Source organism: Calypte anna, chromosome 11 (assembly GCF_003957555.1).
Source record: "Calypte anna isolate BGI_N300 chromosome 11, bCalAnn1_v1.p, whole genome shotgun sequence".
NCBI classification, from domain to species: domain Eukaryota; kingdom Metazoa; phylum Chordata; class Aves; order Apodiformes; family Trochilidae; genus Calypte; species Calypte anna.
The window spans coordinates 20,234,811-20,254,259 of record NC_044257.1 but is presented as its reverse complement, the minus strand read 5'-3'; the positions used below and the strand labels follow the sequence as shown (position 1 = coordinate 20,254,259).

General features: G+C 44.8%; 2 protein-coding genes across 9 annotated transcripts; both read right to left on the bottom strand.

The window, feature by feature from the left end:
* Positions 1-3,764: 3,764 nt before the first annotated feature.
* On the bottom strand, positions 3,765-15,623 carry LOC103525983 (carbohydrate sulfotransferase 6). Of its 7 annotated transcripts, XM_030458081.1 has the most exons (4): positions 12,496-12,633; positions 12,191-12,318; positions 10,454-10,528; positions 5,361-6,891 (listed from the first exon to the last, which is right to left on the bottom strand). In XM_030458081.1, exon 4 carries the CDS (start codon positions 6,861-6,863, stop codon positions 5,682-5,684), a length of 1,182 nt encoding a protein of 393 aa, XP_030313941.1. In that variant the 5' UTR covers positions 6,864-6,891; positions 10,454-10,528; positions 12,191-12,318; positions 12,496-12,633; the 3' UTR covers positions 5,361-5,681. The 7 variants fall into 7 exon arrangements, with proteins under 7 accessions (XP_030313946.1, XP_030313941.1, XP_030313944.1 ...); XM_030458086.1 differs by lacking the exons at positions 5,361-6,891; positions 10,454-10,528; positions 12,191-12,318 and adding exons at positions 3,765-4,447; positions 4,537-4,633; XM_030458084.1 differs by lacking the exon at positions 10,454-10,528.
* TMEM231 (transmembrane protein 231) lies at positions 15,596-19,442 on the bottom strand. 2 transcript variants are annotated; one of them, XM_008490980.2, is made up of 7 exons: positions 19,165-19,442; positions 18,925-19,088; positions 18,074-18,202; positions 17,158-17,301; positions 16,873-16,954; positions 16,632-16,737; positions 15,596-15,804 (listed from the first exon to the last, which is right to left on the bottom strand). In XM_008490980.2, the coding sequence occupies exons 1-7, from the start codon at positions 19,304-19,306 to the stop codon at positions 15,615-15,617; spliced, it is 957 nt and encodes a 318-aa protein (XP_008489202.2). In that variant the 5' UTR covers positions 19,307-19,442; the 3' UTR covers positions 15,596-15,614. The 2 variants fall into 2 exon arrangements, 1 of the variants encoding a protein (XP_008489202.2); XR_003988047.1 differs by having other exon boundaries at positions 15,622-15,695; positions 16,086-16,737.
* Positions 19,443-19,449: the final 7 nt, after the last annotated feature.

The following is a 19,449-nucleotide window of genomic DNA, read 5'->3' as shown; positions in this document are numbered from 1 at the left end:
CCTCTGGGTATAGTCCCACCCTCCTGATATTGGACACACCCTCCACGTGAAAACCCCACCCCCTTTGATGTGGACATACCCCTTTTACACTAATCCCCACCATCCTGAACATGGACACACACCGCACGTGGTACAAAACCCACCCACTTGGGTGTGGACACACCCCTTTTGTGTTAATCCCCTGTCAGGAGCCATACACGACTCACCCATGACTATGGGACACCTGATATGTCCAATGGGGCACTAGAGGTCTTTGTGGGGCAGGTTAGGGGACAACAGGGCAGCTGAGGGGCCTATCTGGGACAACTAAAATGCACCATGGGGTACTGGGTGTCTGTGTGGGGCTTGCTAAGGGACTATGGCGAATCTGAGGGAACCATGTGGGACAATTAAAATGCACAATGGGTCACTGGGGTCTGTGTGCAGTTTCTTAGGGGACTATAAGGCATCTGAGGGAACCATGTGGGGCAATTAAAAGGTCCTATAGGGCACTGGGGGTCTGCATGGGGCAGGTTAGGGGACAATAGGGCAGATGAGGGGCCCATGTGGGACAGTTAAAATGCCTTTTGGGGCACTGGGGGTCCTTAGGGGCTTGACTGGGGGACTCTGGGACAGCTGAAATGACCAGTGAGGCACTGGGGGTCTGTGTGGGGCAGGTTAGGGGACAATAGAGTAGCTGAAGGGCCCATCTGGGAGAAGTAAAATGCCCTGTGGGGCACTGGGGGTCTCTGTGAGGCAGATTAGGAAACTATAGGGCATCTGACAGGCCCATGTGCGGCACCCAAGATACCCCACGGGGCACTGGCGGTCTGTGTGTGGCAGTTTGGGAGACTGTAAGGCAGCTGAGATGCCCAGTGGAGAGGTGACTGTTGGTCTGGTGTGGGTCCCCACTTGTCCCTAGGGCTTGGTGTGTGTCCCGTCCCCTCCAAACCCCACTTCCCCAGTACCTGTTCCACCTGGGGTCCATGGCAGAGCTGGATCTGTTACCCTGACTCCTCCCTCTACTGCCGCAAGCCACACGCTCTGCCGTGCAATCACGCCCCTTTTGTGGGCTCAGGTCCCACCTCCTTCTTTGTGGACATACACCCAGGTGTAAAAGCCCTGCCACGCTTTGTGTGTGGATACATCCTTTTTCTGTTAAACCCCCATACCAGAGTACGGACACACCACGTGTGTGATGGACACTTCTCTGTACACTTTCTCCACCATATACTCACCTCCCTCCTTCCAACCCCCTTACTGCACTCTTTGTACACCATATGGTCACCACTCCCCTTACTGCACTCTTTTTCGACCCCGTGCTCACCTCTCCTACCCCTCCCCACTTACTACACTGTTCTACCACCCTATGCTCACGTTCACACACAAACACATATCGCTCCGCCCCGCTCTTGAACACTGATGCCCAGCCTCACAACCACCCAGAGCCCCACACAAATCGCCTGTGCCCGTGCAGCTGCATCTCCAGTGACAAGGAATCCAAGTCGTCGTCGCTGTGCCGGGAGACAACATGTTCTCTCCGGCTGCCATTTTCTCTCCCCGAGCTCTTCCCCCCCCACCCCCTTTTTTCGCCGCAGCCATCCCCGCACTCTCCCTCCGGGTATCCCCGTGTCCGCAGACCCCCTCTGGCTGTTCCCGGTTCCCCCCTCCCCTCCCGAAGCCCTGCGCTGCCTCCGCATGCCCCCCCCTCAGCCACCATTTTATCACCTCACTGCAGCACCAAACGTTCGCGGCTCGCTGATTGGCCGCCTGCCCTGGGGGAGGGGGGGCTCCCATTGCCTCCGCCTCTCGTGCACCCGCCTCCCTCTTGAGGTGATACACGCGCTGATTGGTCGCTGCTTTCCTGCCTTCTCGTTCTCCACCTTTCCGAGGCGCTGATTGGCCAGCGACGCTTAAGCAACCGTCCATCCCATTGCCGCGAGGGCGTGGCATCACCAGCATCCCCGGGACCGCTTTCCTTTGTTTTCAAGGCTCGGGCGCCCGCCTCCTCTCTGAGGCGATCAAGATGCTGATTAGTCACCGCTTGCCTGCCTCCTTCAGTCACACCCGCCCCCAGGTCCTGACTGGCCAGCGCCTCTGACGGAGCCGGCTCACTGATTGGCTCAAGCGCTTTTGGAAGGCGGGAGGACCGAGGTGATAAAGGGCAGGGCAAACCCCGATTGTTCGCAGACAAGCCGCATCCCAGCCAATCCCAGTCTCATTAGCAGCTAATTTACACCCCCGCCCCCTCCCCCCACCCCAAGAGCCTGCGGAGAGAAAAGACAGTTTAAATTAGTAATTTAAGGCGGGCGGGACGAATTGACTGGCATTAATTGGCAGGGCAGGGCGGGATTTAAATATGGATTAATTATCTGCCGGGATTAATTAAAAAGGGCGGCGTTCAATTCAGAGAATTTGCCACTTGCCCACTCACCCGCGCCCGCCCCGCCCCTCACCCCCCCTTTTTTTTTCTTTTTTTTTTTTTCCCCCTCGGCTCCTATATCATCTTTAAGGGTTGGACTCGATGATCTCTGAGGTCCCTTCCAACCCAGCCAATTCCATGATTCTACTTTTATAGATTTGGGAGGGATTTGGGGCTGTTTTCTGGTCTTTTGCTGCTGAATTCAGCTTCTAAAGTATTCAGTTTAAATTAAAGTTCATCAGTCCTCTTTTGGGGATCTTTTCCTGCCACAAAATTATTTTTATTTAAGTTAATGTTTCAAAAATAAATATAGTGGGAGGGCAGGGACAGGTTTGGGGGCAGTTTGCCAAGGTTTTGGGGTGAAACTCTGCACTTTCAATCACTTAATTGTTTAAATGACTGCAGTTTCACTAGTGTTATTTATTGAAGTTATCATCACTCTGTCACCTCACCATTTAAATTAACGTTATTTATTGACTTAATTATTTTAAATTATTCAGTCCTACTCTGGGGATCCCGGTGTCTGGGAATCTTTGGGGTGATTTTGAAAACCCTGGGGGAACTCTGAGATCTTTTTTTAAATCAGCTGAACTATTAAGTTATTAACATTTAGTGAAGTGAATCTGAGCTTACGCAGAATTAATATTTAAAACTCACAGAGAACTAAAATTTAAGTTAAAATCAAGATGAAGTTTGCTAAATGGAAACATAAATCTCTATTAAATAAAAAAATTAAAAGTTTTTTTTTAATTTATGTTTAAATAGAATTTAAAACATGTCCAATGAACATTTACCTTGAAATACTAAATTTGAAAATTTAAATTAAATTAAATAAAGTTAATGAAGGTGAAGTTATATTACACGTTACATTCTGGCAGCCCCCCTCACCGCGGTTACCTGAACTGGGGCTTTTTCCCCCCATTCCCATACACAAGTTTTCAGGGCCAAAGCCCGCCGATTTTGGGTCCCTCTCCCTCTCCTCCCCTATCCCTTCTGGGGTCAATTTGGGGCTTTCCCACCACATTCCCCTCCCCAGAGGTGCTGGGGGGCACATGAGCTGCCTCAGCATGATCTGGTACCTCCTTTTCTTGCCCTTTTTCAGCCCTTTTTATCCCGTTTGGCAACATCTCCCTCCCCTTCTCCCACACCCTCCCCAGCTGCAGCAGCTTTTGGTTTGGGCTCATTTCCCACCCTTTCAGGGTCTCTCCGCAGGCTGGCAGCCACCTGTAGCTCCTGCCTGCTGCCCTGCAAGGCCCTGGGGGGGGGGAGTGCATACCCAGGACAGGGGATAATTGGGGTAAGAATGCAGGGTCTGGGGCAAAACTGGGGGGGGAGGGGAAAGGGGAGATGTGGGGCTGGGACTTGGGGCAGGGGAGATTCTTGTGAGGCCCTTGTGGGACAGATACAACACTTGAGGGGCTTGGGGGGCCACTTATGAGGCGGGGGGCAACCTATAGGGTGGGGAGAGGCACTTGTGGGGTGGAAGAGGCCACTCAGAGGGCAGTGGGAGCACCTTTGCAGAAGAGGGGGGCACCTAGGGGGCATTTGTGGAGAAGCCCCACACTTGTGGGTCTTGGGGGAACAGAGGGAGGGGGGGAGGCAGGGGAAGGGGGTCAAGTGTGGGTCTGGGTCTCTAAGTGTGGGTCCCCTTCCCTCCCCTCAGAGCTGGAGCAGCCCTGACCCTTCACCCCCACCACTGTGGGGCCTGGACCACACCCTGTGCCACCATCTTGATAACATCAATGACATCACCCCCGTGTGACATCACACACATTCACAATGACATCCAAACAACAGGACAGCACAGGAAGGTAGGTACTCACCAGAGACAGTTTCAGTGACAATGCTGACATCACAAGGCTGACACAATCACGGTGTGAGCGAGGATGTCACACAGCTCCAGGAGGATAATGACGCCGACGCCACTTCGGTGACATCACAGCCCTGGCCATCAGCCTGGATCTGGTGTAAGGGGTGGTGATGTCATCAGACGCACAACAATGACATCATAGGAGACGCATGTACGTGGCAGAACCAGAACTGTATCTGGGAAAGGGTGGGGACCTGTGGGTCACAGCTGTATCTGTGGGGCAGAACTGTATCTGTGGGGCAGGGAGGCAGCTGGTCACACTCACCAGGTCCCAGTGCAGCTACTGGTCCTTGCCACGGGGCAGGCGGGCCAGGTGCCCCTTGAAGGCCCTTGGGCAGAAGCCCCTCGTCTTGACTCTGGCCCTGGGGGGCAGTAGAAACAGTCAGGGCTCACCTGTGCTCCACAGCAACCCACAAATTACCGCGACCCAGTCCCATATCTCACCCTGTAGCGCTCCTTAACTCCCCCCAACTCATAACTCAACCCATGCCCCATATCTTACCCCGCATCTCGCCTCAGAGCAAGCCCCAAGTACTTCAAAGCTCCAGATACAGCCCCATAGTCATCCCCCCCCAAAACACTTAAGGGCCACCCCCTGCCCCACAGCAACCCCCAAGTGCCCCATCTCAACGCCCCCATCATTTTAGGTTCTCCCACTGCCCCCCCCCTAGGTTGCCCCTGCCCCACAGCACCCCACAATCACTAGTCAGGAGTCTGACCCTGCCCCAAAGCACCACCCAAGTACCCCAACCCCCTGAGCATTTTGGAGTCGCTCCCAGTATAAACCAGTGCCCCACAGTGCCACTTTAGCCCCTCCCAGTGCCCTAAGAACTAAGAAGTCTATCAATAAATGAAGTTCCTGCCTTTTACAACAGAACTTGCTGCAGTTGCCCCATCTCTTGGAGAACTTTTGCATTTAAAAAAAAAAAATCAAGAAAAGTCTAAAAAAATACACAACTGCACAACAACTTTTAAGTAAAAGAAGAGAGCCAAGCAATTCTGGAAGAAAGAGAAAGAATTTAGTTTCTACTTTGTTCCATTTATACAAATTAAAAACTGGTATTCTTAATTATTTAAAGCATGAAAACAGAAGTGAACTATTATCAATGAACAAAGACATCTTAGACAATTCATCTTTTTCAAAGTACCAAATTGTATTTTTAAAAGAATGCTGAGAACAGCACAGTTCAGCTTTAAATTTGCTATCTGACAAGAATCTCACAGCTTTTCTCACTTTGTTTTTGCGGCATAGGAAACTCAGGAAAAAAAGTTATTTCCATTACAGAAAAACAGCAGACAGGAGGATAGTTAAACTCACCAGCCAAGGATTTTCAAATTACCTATAGGCTGCACAGTAGACTCAATCATCTGCCCCTCCTCCCCACCTGCCCTGATCTCTCAAAAAATGTCTCAATGCTTTGCATGAAATGATGACCAACTGAACTGATTATGTCGTCTTGGCAACACTAAGTCTAATGACAGATCTCTTTGTTCTTTTTCTGAATCCACTAGCTGATAGCCTAGCATGTTTATAGCACCTTTGCAAACTTCCTGTATTTTCTTAATTTTCTGAAAGGAGAGAACATTTCTCCAGGCCTGTGAAACACTAACTGCATCTCGAGATGTGATTTTGAAGGCTTCTTTTTTTTTTCCTGGTCCCTGTCCATGCGTGATATTATAAATCCAGCTTTTGAGCGTGGGGGTCAAGCTAAGATCTGCAAATTTATACATTTCTGAGATTTCTGACAATGGATCTCTTACCAGATCTTCAAAACGGATCATTAAATAGCGATCTTTAAGGAAATTGGGTGGTTTTAAAGTAGCCGTTTCAAATATCTGAACATGACTTCTACAAATCTCTTGCATTACTTTGTATTTGCTGTCTTCCACTTTGGTGCCATTGGTACTCAAAACAATTCCGTTGTCACGGGCTAATGCTTTAACTGATTGTTCCCGTGACTTGACAACTGCCCTGGGATCACGGACCAAGTGTATGATTTTGAGGTTCAGGGATGGATCAGTAAGAAGGGGGTAGAGGACCTTCAAGTCAAAGAACCGAACCTCCTTGATGACAACATGGCTGTAGGTTTTACAGGCTTCCTCCACCTTGCTGAACGGGTACCGCCCACATAAAGTCTTGCATGCCATTTCACTGGTTATGTCAGTACGCTGAAAGGAGTCACAAGCAGGAGCTGAGCACAGAGCCCGACTCACTGCCCACTGGAAGAGGTCAGACAGATTTCTTTTCCAAGGCATGTAAGCATCAAACACAGACATGTCACACAGGAAGACCGACCTGACAAGGTCCCGCACTGCCATGTGCAAGACCTTGGCACTGTTCTGGTACATCGTAACCCACACATGCCACGCAGGTTCCATCAGATAGAAGACACTGGGGTGCTGGCTAAAAAGTTGACCAACAAAAGAAGATCCTGACCGCCAGGAGGAGAGAATGAGGATGTGGACTTGAGACGGTTTCTCCTCAGACTGAGGCATGAAGCTACTGTACCGGGCATACATAAAGAGTAAGAATCCAGTCTGAACTGTAACAAAAAGTATAACAATTGTGCTAGGAATCCGAATCCTTGCCATTCTCACAAAGGAAAAGCAATCAAAAAACCTGAAAAAGAGAAGGAAAACCCTGGTGAACCACTGCTCCTATGGCACAATAATGATAAAAATTACACAATAAAAACTCTTGTTAGTGAAACCTTTTTTCAAGCATGCATTTATATATTTGGCACTATTTGCTTCCTTAATCAGTGGCACTGGGAAATGATCATCTGCAGGTGAAAGGTATCAGAAACTGAAAGTGATGCATGACAGCAAGATCACAGCAGAAAGAAGTTCAGAGCAAATGTCTGACTAAAGGAAGCCTTAGGTTGATGCAGTTCAACTGTTGGAGAAAAAAAAAATCTACAAAATAAACAAAGCCCTCGACTTGAATTCTGGTATACTGCCAAGGGGAAAACCCTTTTTTGAATTGCTCCACTGTATTTCCATTTCAGTCTAACTTTACAAGGACTTCTACCCATTAAAAGGAGTAGATCACAGAACTGGGAACATCTGTAACTGTGGTGACTTAAATAAAAATCATCTTCTTATCCAATGTGAGCCCAGACTTCTGCAGTGACAGTAGGGCACTACAGCAATTGATGCTTACGCATAACCTGCTATTTAATAAGTGGCAGGAGATGGGTGAAAACTCGCAATCTGAAGGTGCAAATGGCCACATATGTTAAAATGAAAAAGCAGCTGGTGTGTATCTTTGGGCAAGAGCACATACACCCTGTGACTGAATGCCCTGTGTTTGCATTTAAGGATTTATCCATTTGCAAGTTAGAATTAGTCAGCGTACAACACCTGAGAAATTCCAGGTATGTCAAACCCAATTGAACTTCTGTTTTAAGTCAAAGTTCCAGCCACATGCATCCTCAGAACTTTTTACTTGAGGTTTTTGGCACCTACCCCTTTGTGTTCTCACTTCTGCAGGTTCCACTTGTATGCAGTCAGTGTATGTTAGTAGGTATAGTATTAGGAAATTAAGAATCCTCATGTATGAAGCTTATGTCAAGAGTTTTACACATCAGCATTTGCTATCTAGATGCATTTAGGCAACCTTTTTCTTGTTACACTGAAAGGTACATATATCAACACACACTGGACTCTCAAAAGTAAACCATGCAGACTAGTGTATATAGGTACATACTCTTTTGACATAATAAGTGAATTAACTTCTTAGTGCTAGCCCAATGAAACATGAAAAAGACCATTAATTAGTTCATCATGACTGAGGCAATGATATAGTGTAACCTATTAAGTAGATTTATAAATATATATATATGTCTGCAAATATACATATATGCATTCAGCAATTTTATGAGGTGTTTCTTCAGGGTATTCAAGAGCTGCTTTCTACCTCAGTTAACATTTGTCAGAAATCATAAAAGAGTTTGGTGTTATAAAGCTGCACATTATGGAGGTGTAAATTTAACCCAGGCTGAAACTATACCTGAACTGCATAATGCAATTGCAAATAGTGAAATTGTAAAATACTTACACACAAATAGAATTACTTACACATGCCCACAGTAAGAAACGAAGAATTAAGAGAGACTGTTTACAGAAATAATCTAGTGAACTGGATGCATATTTACCCTCGTGCATCAGAAAATTCCCAAGATAATACCTGACTGATAGACATGGCAGATGTGAATTTAATAACTGCCTTTTGGTTTGATAGGTACGTATTTTTATTTCTCTCTCCTCCATCCCTCACCACTAAGGACTAAAGAACTAGTTAGTGCTTGCATTTCCCCAGATGTCACCCTCATTAGAGTGGAGTGGCAGTTCTGGGTAGCTAGAGTAGAAGCATTATTAATTCTCTAAAAAGCATCCTCAGATCTCCAACAGCTATGTAACGACTGTGGGTAGCTGCAGAACACAGTCTTGGTGCAGAAAATGGCTAACATTTTGCAGTCAAGAAAGAGAGCTGAGGCAGTTATGGCTGGCAATAAAGGCTGCTTCTTCTGATCCTCTATTCTACCGCAGGACACACCAGAGAGTGCTTACAGAAGCTTTCTTCCAGCACAGAATGGCAATATGCTAAAATTTCTTTAGTAACTAACTGAAACACCTGTGGCCCGCTTTGCATTGTCTTGCCTCTCATTTTGCCAATGCCCTCATCCTCTGCCTGCAGCTCAGCCACATTACCTGTCTACCCAAAGCTCCCCTCAGGAAAGCTAAGAGGATTGTTCCCAACTCCTTTCTTCTCTCTTGGTTTCACAGCAGTGCTTCCCGGTAGCTGCACCTGGCTGACAAGAGGAGCAGTCCTGCTGACTGAAAACGCGGGGGGAAAGGGAGAAGCAACGTGTCCTACCGTTACTGCCACTTCAGCTACCTTCTCAGTGACAAGACGCTCTAAGCAAGCACCTCCTCACTGACACATGAAATCAATTGACCAGAAGTGGTGAGGGAGCTGAATGAGGCAGAAAAGGACTGAGAGACACCAAGCTGCTGCACAGAGCACCCCAACATCTCCTGCATCTCGCAGCTGAGATGTCTAAAATATTGCAATATTTGGTGGTACGACAATACACGCTGTTGTACATACTAAAATGATTTATGCTTAGGAATATGCATTAAGTTCCAATGTTATTCCTTTTCTGCAATAGTAGCGTTACTACTTCTATGATGATGCTCCTTCAGGAAGAGTTAGGACAAACAGTAGAATAATCAAAACCCTAATTCTAACAAATTTGTAAGGCAGAATCATCTCTTCAGACAACAATGCAAACGTTCAAAATGTGATCTGAAAAGCATATGCATGCATGGATTATCTGACTGTCCTGAGTCAAGCTTTGTCACTGGGATTCTCTGCTAACAGCTACTGAAGGAAACAAGATCTTGAACTAGATGAACCCTGTGTCTGCCCCAGAGTAACTATTCTTACATACAGTGCAAAGGAAATCATACAAACTGGACAACACAATTATTTTCTTCACCACCTAAAGTGGATCTCATAGAATGCTGAGCTGTAGGGCCCCTAGCACCTGCCATTGCTTGCAGAGAGACTAGATCCATTACAGAAAGCTATCCACTTCTACCTGTCAAGGTAAAAATACAGTGAACACCAGTATTGATACCAGAAAGCTTGTTTTCTATCCAGAGCACTTTTCAGACCTAGAAGGGTATGAAAGAATGGATGAGTAAAGAAAGAAGGAGTAGGTGATCATTTAGCTTTCACTTTTGGAGACTTGTTTATCACATAGGACAAATAATGCATAAGTGAGTAATTAGATCTTTTGCAGGGCAGCACTGAAAGAAGCACAATTGTTCAGTGAACTTCCTTGTACTACAGAATTTAACCTGATGAGACCTAGGAAATTAACAAAAAATAACTTTATAGGGTAAAAAAAAAGAAAGAAAAAAAACCATCAACCCTCTATTACACTGCTCATCTTTTAAATTTTTTTTTTTCTGAGATACTAAAATGACTATACAAGGCAGTGAATGTCACACTAGAGCTGTAAAGAAATACAGTGTCTCTGAGCATGGGACAAAAGGCTGGAATGAAAGACTTCCTCTGAACAAACAGGTCTGGGTCTGTAAGGGGAAGCCTGAAAAACCTGGCTGAAATACCTCAAAGCACTGAAAACAACTGATAGAGGAATTAAAAGTACCTGCTCCCCTAAAAGGGCTTCTGAGCAACTGAATCTTAGATGTCTTTGTCAAGGTCTTCCCCAGCAATTTTGTGTCTGAAAAAGTTTTCATCACATTTTTAATTTAAAACAGTTTATGCACTTTATAAGCCAAAAATCTTAATAGATTACACAGAAATAATTTCAACTTCCACAAAACACAAAAACACACATTCAATTTCCCAGATTGATCTCTTCCAACAAAACATATCTAATGCTATATCATGTGCTCAATCTTTTGCTAGCCATAAACTATTTTGTCCTGCATGCTTGTCATACACTTTTTGCCAACATTTGGAGCAATCATATGAGTTGAACTTATCATTTATGTACTTCTGATTTACCAAAGTACCTCGGTACTAATTATGAAATCATATATCATCATGCGTTTTATAGAACTAACAGGAAAATGTAGGTACACGGGGTGAGACCAGAGCAAAGGCCATCTGAATGTCTACTATACCTTAATGGAGAAGTTTACTCACTATATACTCCTCCTGTAAGACATCATACAAATGTAAATACTAGCAGAATGGCTTCTATGAGCTAACATTAGAAACTCAGTTTTCTGCTCAAAACAGTGAGAGGCACTGGAATGTGACAAAGCTGATCCACGTAAAATACACAATATTACTAGTAATTCCTGCTATAAATCATCCAGCTGACAAAATATCACTTTCCAGTGTTTTTCCACAGCTACAAATGACACATCTTTACAAGGCAAAGCCAACTGTATTGCCAACAATATATGGAATAGCTTTTGGGGAAAGAAGTTCGGAGAATGCCTACTATAACCACTGGTACTTCAAAAAGAGTTCATAGCATTTCCAATAGCTGATCATTGGCAGAAATTTATAGAATTAATAAGCTTGCATTTTTTTTAATACTACACTGAAAATGCAATAGAAATAATAAAAGTACAATAAATGTACTTCAATCAAACATTTTGAAATCCAACATAGTAGCATTTCAGCTGATATCGTTAGGTTAGCTTTTGAAAATGTATTTTCTTCTACAAACTTGGGGAAAATGAGACTGGAAGACTCACTTCTATGTAATCATCAGCTTTAAATACTTCACAATACAACGAAGCACTCCATAGAGTTCATTATAAAACCATAAAAAATATTTAAAAATAAGATACTGTATTCTTTTTTTTCCTCTACATGGCTCAGAGTTTGGTAAAGTTGTCCAGCTTGAACAAACGGCAGTATCGGGGCACAGCCATACATCTATTTCTCCATGAACTGGAGCTGAAGATCACAAGGTTTTCAGCTAATAGAATTCTTGTTCAAGAAACGAGATCTGCTCAGTTTAAATTTTGATAGTAATTTCTACTATTTTTTACAATGGCACACTGGCAGTGACTGAATACTGCGCACTCAGTAGAGACTCTACCTGCACCGGTACAGTAACTGAGAGGCAAGTGCTGTGTGAGCCCCACTGAAGCAGCCACTACAGCTAAAAAATAACCACAAATTGTTTGGTCCAGTACGTCACTTTTACCTAGAAAAAGAGGCTGAACACAGTAGAAGAAGGGGGATTTCTCCAGAATGACTGGAAATGTTCGCTAAAGCTCTTCTTTCACCACCTAACTCCAGCAAACTATCTCCAGCAACCCCCCCCCCCCCAGATCATGTTCTCTAGGGGAGGAGGACGGGGGAGGTGAGAAGACAAAAAAATAGTAATGAAAACAAGGCTGATTTTCAACAGCTTTACCTCTGCCAACAGCTCTACGCCTCGCGCAGCGCCCGGCGGGGCACTGGGCTGCACCGCTTGCCTCCGCAAACGTTCCCGCTACTCACCAGGACGAGCAGGGGCGTGCGCGCACGGATTAAAAACATCCCCTGAAACGCATCGCAGTTACAAACGCAACTCGGGGGTCAGGGGGGGAGTAACCAGCCCGCCGACAGCAACGAAGAGCTCCGACGGGCGGACGGACAAATACAGACGGGGGCGCACGCACGCACCTCCCCCCACCATACCCTCCACACCCCACTCCCCCTCCACCGGCCTGCCCGTACCTTCCCGCCGCGAATCCCAGCTGCCCGCGCAGACAATGAGCCGCTTTCAGACGTGGCCGAGGCGCCGGGGACTGCGGGAGGAGTCCGGTCAGGAACCGACCCGCCCCGTACCCCCAGCATCCCCGCTCAGAGCTGGGGCGGCCCATACGCCCGCCGGCCCCGCCCCACCACCAGCTGAGCCCCGCCAACCGTCCGGGCCCCACCGCCTCTTCCTGCAGCCGCGTCCGGCCCAGGCCCCGGCCCCACGGGCTCTCCGCCGCGGCTGCCTCCGGACTGGACACGCCCCACCCTACCCTGCCGGCCTCGAGCGACAGCTATCCCCGCAAACAGGCGGCTCCCCTAGCTGGCAAAAAGGCAGAAGTGGTTCCTTTCACATAGCATGAGCCCTTAAAAAAACTCGTGAAGCATGGCTCTTACATATATACCTTCCCACTTTCATTTATGCACAGGCCTTTCAATCGGTTGCTTCCTTTTTCCTCTTTCAGAAACCTCATTATTTTTAACATGCCCGTGCTTTCCCCCACGAGGAGCACTTTTATTGATCCCTGGCATATGTGTACACAGATGTGTGTAGTAGCACTGTGGTGGATGGCAGTGGCATTTTAAATTTTCTGTTGATCAGCAGCTTTTAAAGGAAGAGTTCTTACAGAGAGCCTTCTGAAAAAGACCCTTCCTAAAGCCCCATTAATACTAGTTGCATTGGAATTCTGGGTATATTTTTTCTATTTCAGTTTGTTACAGCGATAAAATCTTGCCTACTTTTCTGTATTGCTTGGTTATTTACAGAAGCCGAATGCCTCTCAAAGCTTGAAAAAGGAGTCAGAACTATGAACCACAAACTAGCTACTATTAAAGTGGTGCAGGAAGTTACCACAGCAGACCAAATAGCTGGGCTTTTTTTCCCCTTGCTGTAGTCACAGCTGCTTTTACTGATCCTTTTACAGTGCATTTACTTATTAATCCCCATCGTGAAATGCACCTCTTTCAAAAGAACAGGAGGGATTGCTTCAGTCCTACTATCCACAAACAGATAATTCTTTATTTCCTGTTTTTAACATAAATAGTTCTCTTCAATGACTGTAGAGGATTTTTTCCAGCTTTTTACTTTTTTTTTTTCCAGGTTCTTTTTCTAAACCTAACCTTTTTCTAAAGGAAATTAGAATAATGATATTTTTCTCTGCATTTCCTGTTCATGACCTATTTACCACTTTATATCACACGCATTCACTGAACTGCTGCTCAGGGTCATTTGTCATAATGTGGAAGAAGAGGAGGGAGAAGGCAAACACCTGTGAGGACTGCTACACATTCCATTATTATGAGCATACAACAGCCAAATCCTTAAAATTATGTACTATGGTCTCTTCAGAAATTATTATTCCTTGCTTATGCCCACCCTAAATGCTTGTGCAGACACACAAGTTCCTTGCATGTACTGACTTCCATAAAAAAGTAAGTATACTTGTATACTTGGTAATGATCTTCACCATAATGAACTCCCTGAATTAACTCATGCAGTCTCACAAGCACCATCACTACTGTGAGGATGAAGAGCTGCGACTACAGCAGACCAGATGTACACCAGCCTGAGATATTGGGCAAACAAGCTTACATGCTCCTTTGTTCATCCTGTGTAGTTCCTATAAGCACTAAAACACTGTAGACAATTGCTTTAACCCTGTGGGCTCTGATACTAAGCAAATTATCAGTAGACACAAGCTGCCAGGTACAGATTTCAAAGATCAAAATGAAGATTACAAACCAAAATATGTATGTGTATATATAGCAAATGCTCCTTGCAATAATTTATAATTCACATGTAAGTACACAAGTTTCACAAGCACAAAAATGTGTTGAATAACCAAGACATGGCTCCCCGTATAAATGTTACACTTGCATGGAATAGGCTGGAGCACCTAAGAGCTGAGAGAAATGCAAGCTTCAAAACATTACAAAGGTTAAAATAGGCTCAAACAGTTGTTCAAAAACAAATCAGCTGTTTTAAGGAGAAAAGAAAAAGGAATAGGCAAGTCTCCAAACTGTCTGGATTCTAGAGGACAAAGGCCAAAAGATGGGGTACTGCTGTACAAATCATTCTTTTACATTTCACAGCAGCACAATGTCTTAGCAGTTCAAGAGAACCAAAGACACTCAGAAGCATCTGGAATTGGTTTAGACTCTCCTGCTGCCATAACACAGCATTCCTTGAATTAAATCCTTGTTAAAAAGATGAAAATATAATGGATGTTTTGTTGTATTACATTTTAAGATTTGTGGGCATAACAAGTAAGCCCAGAAAGAGAAAATAAAATTAAATAATCTTCCTTACCACCCCTACCCCATCTAGAATGAGAAATACAGTCTCTCAGTGCTCACCACATGATTATTAGTGATTCAGTTTTCATCTAAGTTATCATGTACATTCTGAAACTAATTATTCACTTGCTTTGGAACTCTGAAGCCTCTCTAACAGTTTTTTTATTCGAGTTGTTTAAATAAATACCAGGCTTCCCTGTTTTACCATTCCTAATTCATAGCTAGCAGTTTAGTGCTACAGTGATAATGTCAACAGTAAGTGATTGTGCAAATCCTGCATACACCATCATCCACAACCCAGTTTCTCACATCAACTTTGAACTTATGCATCATCCAATCCAACCAAATGGGTGAGCCCATATAGCCACAATTACAGAAGTGCAGCTCTGACCTTAACTCTCTAGTAATTTTTTCCCGTACATTTTTTCCTTTCATAATGCAGATAAATACATGAACAAGTAACTTTTGACAGGACTCCAACTCAGCAGTGATTCAATTTCCAAGCCAGTAAAAATAATTTATGTTACTAATGTTAGGATAGTATTTTCAGTCTTCAAGGTTTAGCAAAATTAAAATTCTACTGTTTTTCAAAGTGTTTGTTACAGAAAAGAGTGGTTCTTTAACTGTCAAAAATACTAAAATTTTCAGTCCCAAAGCAGTGTTCCCAGAGAAACAGATAAGTGAACATTTATTTTAAAAAGGAAGCACAAATACAATATACTTACAAAGTTACGATCTTCTGAAGTAAAAATCAGGTGTGTATTTTGGAAGTGCATTTCTTTAAAGTTTTCTTGGGCATCTCCTCAGGACTGGTGCTGTTTGTAGGACAGTACGGGAGATGCTGGGAGAATTGGTGATACTGGAGTTGTAGTCAGCACCTGATTCTGGAACACAAACATTTTAATCCTACCAAACACCCAAAGAAAGATAAGAAGAATGCTGACATACTGGATCCAGGCAAATTTAATAATTTCCCAAAATCCTGGCTGATATTTAAAGCAAGTCAAGGAGTGTTAACGAAGAAGCTTCTCATACTACCGCTGCATTAATTAAGCAAAGGAACTCAAAAAGCACAAAACTCATTAGACATCAGTTTGTGCAGCAGCTGCAAAGCCTCTGAGACACAGAAACCTCTAGAAGCCTTTTACTATCGTATGTAACAAAAGCTGCAGAGAATGTCTGTCCTCAAAGACATATAAACGAGTTCTGGGGAAAGTGCCTGTTTCATCCATCCATTCAGAAAATAATTATTGGTAATACTCAGGTAAGCAAACCTCCTAAGAAATGTGCTCCATACAGATTCTTCTAAACACAGGCTTGTTCTTGTCTAAGAAAACATAAAATAACCACAATGAATAAAAAATTGCAAGTCTGTCTGTGACATCCACTGCAAGGGCTATTATATGGTGATCTTACCTTGCATATAGATTTCTAATGATTTGCTTTAGGCCACAGAATATAGTACCATGCTTTTCTAGTACTGGCACGCCACAGCAGATTATGACAGTAAGTGCTGTAGGAGCAAAGCAAGACTTACTAAGAGTATCCACTGGGCATTACTAAGGAACTGCCTTAAAGGTTAATTTAGTAAGGCTGAAAAGCAACAGGTTTCCAGCAGAGAAAGGCAGAATGCAGTCATGCAAGCAGAACCATCTGGAGAAATGAGGTATTCAGTTAGGTCCAAAACTCTAACATTTGCTTAGCTAACAAAGGAGTTTAGCAACAAGTATGTAAGAAAAAAGGTTTTGTTTGGCTCATATGTGAAGGCCCAAATAATGCAACCCAGTTATGTCACAGTTTATACAGTTTTCAAAGGATATAAGATAACTTCTACTGGGTAATGAATAGTGGCATTAATGATGAATGGTGTATCTACTGCTCTTCCAGTCATCCAGACAGGGTTGGGATCTGAAAAGACTGTTGTCACTAAAACAGGAAAAGGAAACATCTACGTTAAGGGAGTTTTCAGTTTTAATACAGAACCCAAATCCTCACAGAGCAGCTGCCAAGTATGCTAGCGACTGCTGTCCTGTAATTTGCAGCTATACACTACAGGCTTACCATTTCTGTCCCAATATGCTGCCAGGATGTTTATTAGATCATAGTCACTTGCAAAAGGACTTGTACCATTGACCACAGATACCTGTTGCAAGAAGGAGACACTTGCATTGTTTGTCCACTCAAGAGAGTAATTCTACCAAGTTTCTTACACAAATGAACAATGCCCTTGAAGGAATAACTACTTTCACTTTTCAACCTAACAAGTAAACACCAGTTTCAAAGCTCTAGAGTCCACTCTATGCAAGAGTACAAATAATAAGGGTGACGGAAAAAAAGTTTCCTCACATTGTATCTGGTATCCAGTCCACAATGGTTAAGTAATTGCCTCTGGTTCAATTTCAGGTCTCCATTCATATAGAGCTGAGACCCTGGCACAGGAGAAAAAAACTGAAGAAAAGCCATGCTCTGCATCACAAGTGTTGACATCCTCTGAAACAGTGAACACAAGAAAAGAAAATTTAGAGGTGGGACATTATGGGGGAAAACACAACACAATTTTCTACCTCTTTGTATCTACAAATCTGCTGCATGGATTTGATCTTTTCCTGACTCCCGACTTTCAGATTGTCACATTAGTCTAAACAAGGGAACATGAAATAAGAAATATTAATTTATTTATATATTTTAAAGTGAACTACTCTAGCTGTTAGTTAAGTAATGTTATAAACTAAAGTTCCATGGGAAGTCAAACAGTCGGGGGCTAATTCTGTAACATGCAAAAAGGAGCAACATGACTAAACACATTAATTGGAAGACATACTTTAAAACACTCAGCAGCCAAAGACAATATTGCTCAGCAATAAGTACCAAACACAGAAGTTCCCAAACCTTATCAACCACTCCATCAGAAGGAAAATTTTCACTTTTTACGGTAAAACAAGGGTGGTGTAAGCATCAGAACTCACAGTAATATTAACCCCTGAACCAATACTGCTGCACCATCAGGCCTTTACTTTGGGCCTAAAAGGTTTAGGAATATTTTCTGCACCACACAGCTAGGATTGCTAAACTTGTCCATTTGCAATCTGCAAGTGTTTTGAATAAACTAAGCCTGATCTCTCTAATAAAAGAGCACTCCATTCAGATGCAACCATGGGTTCTCTATGCTTTACTAATTGCTTCAGGTATTAATGACACTGCCACTTGAGATACAATAGAATAGGATCTATATGTCACAATAAATGAAACAAAAAATGCTCACATAAAGCTGGTAAGAAAAGAGCAGAATCAGCTGAATCCCAACTACATGCTCTGTAGGTTGTAGTGGAAGTTCCAGTTTAAAATGCAACAGATCCATTTTGCCATCTTGGTTTTTGTCTTCTTCTCTTGTCTAAAAGATTCAGTAAGATATTTTTTTTAAGACAGAAAGTTCTGTTAGAAATACACATATGAAAAGGTAAAACCACAGGGGATCTCCACAACTGTAGCATGCACATACTACAGCACATACAGCAAATAAACTGCACAGTTAGGAAAGCAATAAAAAGATGCTTGACATTATAAACAAAGGACTAGAGACAGAAGCCTGTAGGGGATTGCCTGCTATACAGTGTCTCATAAAACCCCACCAGGAAGGAAAGTTCATCAGATTCTTCAAGGTCTCTCCAGCTCTCTACCACTCCTACCATCTCACCTGTATGCTTTGTAACATGTGCTGAAGTGTGACTGCTGATCAGGCTTTTGCCTCTTTACCGCCTCTGGATGCCAATCCCTGTCTGTGAGCCGAAGCTCGCCACGCTTCCGTGCCACAAACACCGAGTACTTGAGCTATGTGCAAGTATAACTGGATTCGTAATAGATGCAACACAGACTAAAGCCGGTGTTGAAACCCAGCAGGAATAATGGCTGCAGGGCAGGGGCTATGTGCTTTAAAAAGCACACACCTGCTTTCGAAACCAGGGGCTACCATAGCAACCCCGATAAGATCACCATAAGCCATGTAGAGGGCGGACGGGAACACTAACTTGAGGAAAAGTAAACTTATGTGTTCAAGTAAACCACCAGTCCCGCTTCACCCGCCCCGCGCCCGGGCCTGCCCCGGGAAGGCCCTACCGAGAGGAGCGGCACTCGCAGCCGGTCCTCCTGCAGCCTGTTGAACGCTGGGAACGTGCTCCACGCCAAGAAGCTGCCGGGGCCGATGGTGGCCACGAAAAGCACCTCATACCGGAACCGCACCGTGGGCTGCTCTAGGTACGCGCTCTGCTTCAGCCAGAAACCTGCGGGCAGAGACAGCGCGACGCCTCAGCACCGCATCGAGCCGGGCCGGGCGGCACGGGGCTGAGGGACGCTCACCGTGGCTTCGGTATGCCACCAGCAGCGGTGGCACGTAGGTGAGCACCGTGATGATTAGCAGCGCCAGGGCAGCAGTGGAGCAGATCCCGGCCCGGTACCGCGTGCTGAGCGCAGGATGGGAAAACAGCTCCACACCGGCCATGGCTCAGCGTGGGCCCTCCCTCCGGCAACGGCGCGCGCCAGGCTGACGGGGCGCTCCGCCTATGAGCGAGCCAAGGGCAACGGGCGCTCAGCCAATGAGCGTGTCCCGCTGCCTACCGGGACCGGCGGCTGCGGTGAGGCGGA

Excerpts from the sequence above, each read along its gene's own strand:
- LOC103525983 (XM_030458085.1), bottom strand. The coding sequence starts at position 6,863 with ATGGCAAGGATTCGGATTCCTAGCACAATTGTTATACTTTTTGTTACA.
- TMEM231 (XM_008490980.2), bottom strand. The coding sequence starts at position 19,306 with ATGGCCGGTGTGGAGCTGTTTTCCCATCCTGCGCTCAGCACGCGGTAC. Across the intron at positions 18,203-18,924 it reads TGCGAGTGCCGCTCCTCTCG|ACAAGAGAAGAAGACAAAAA; the intron begins GTAGGGCCTTCC and ends TGAATCTTTTAG. Across the intron at positions 15,805-16,631 it reads TACCCAGTAGAAGTTATCTT|ATATCAGCCAGGATTTTGGG; the intron begins ATATCCTTTGAA and ends GACTTGCTTTAA.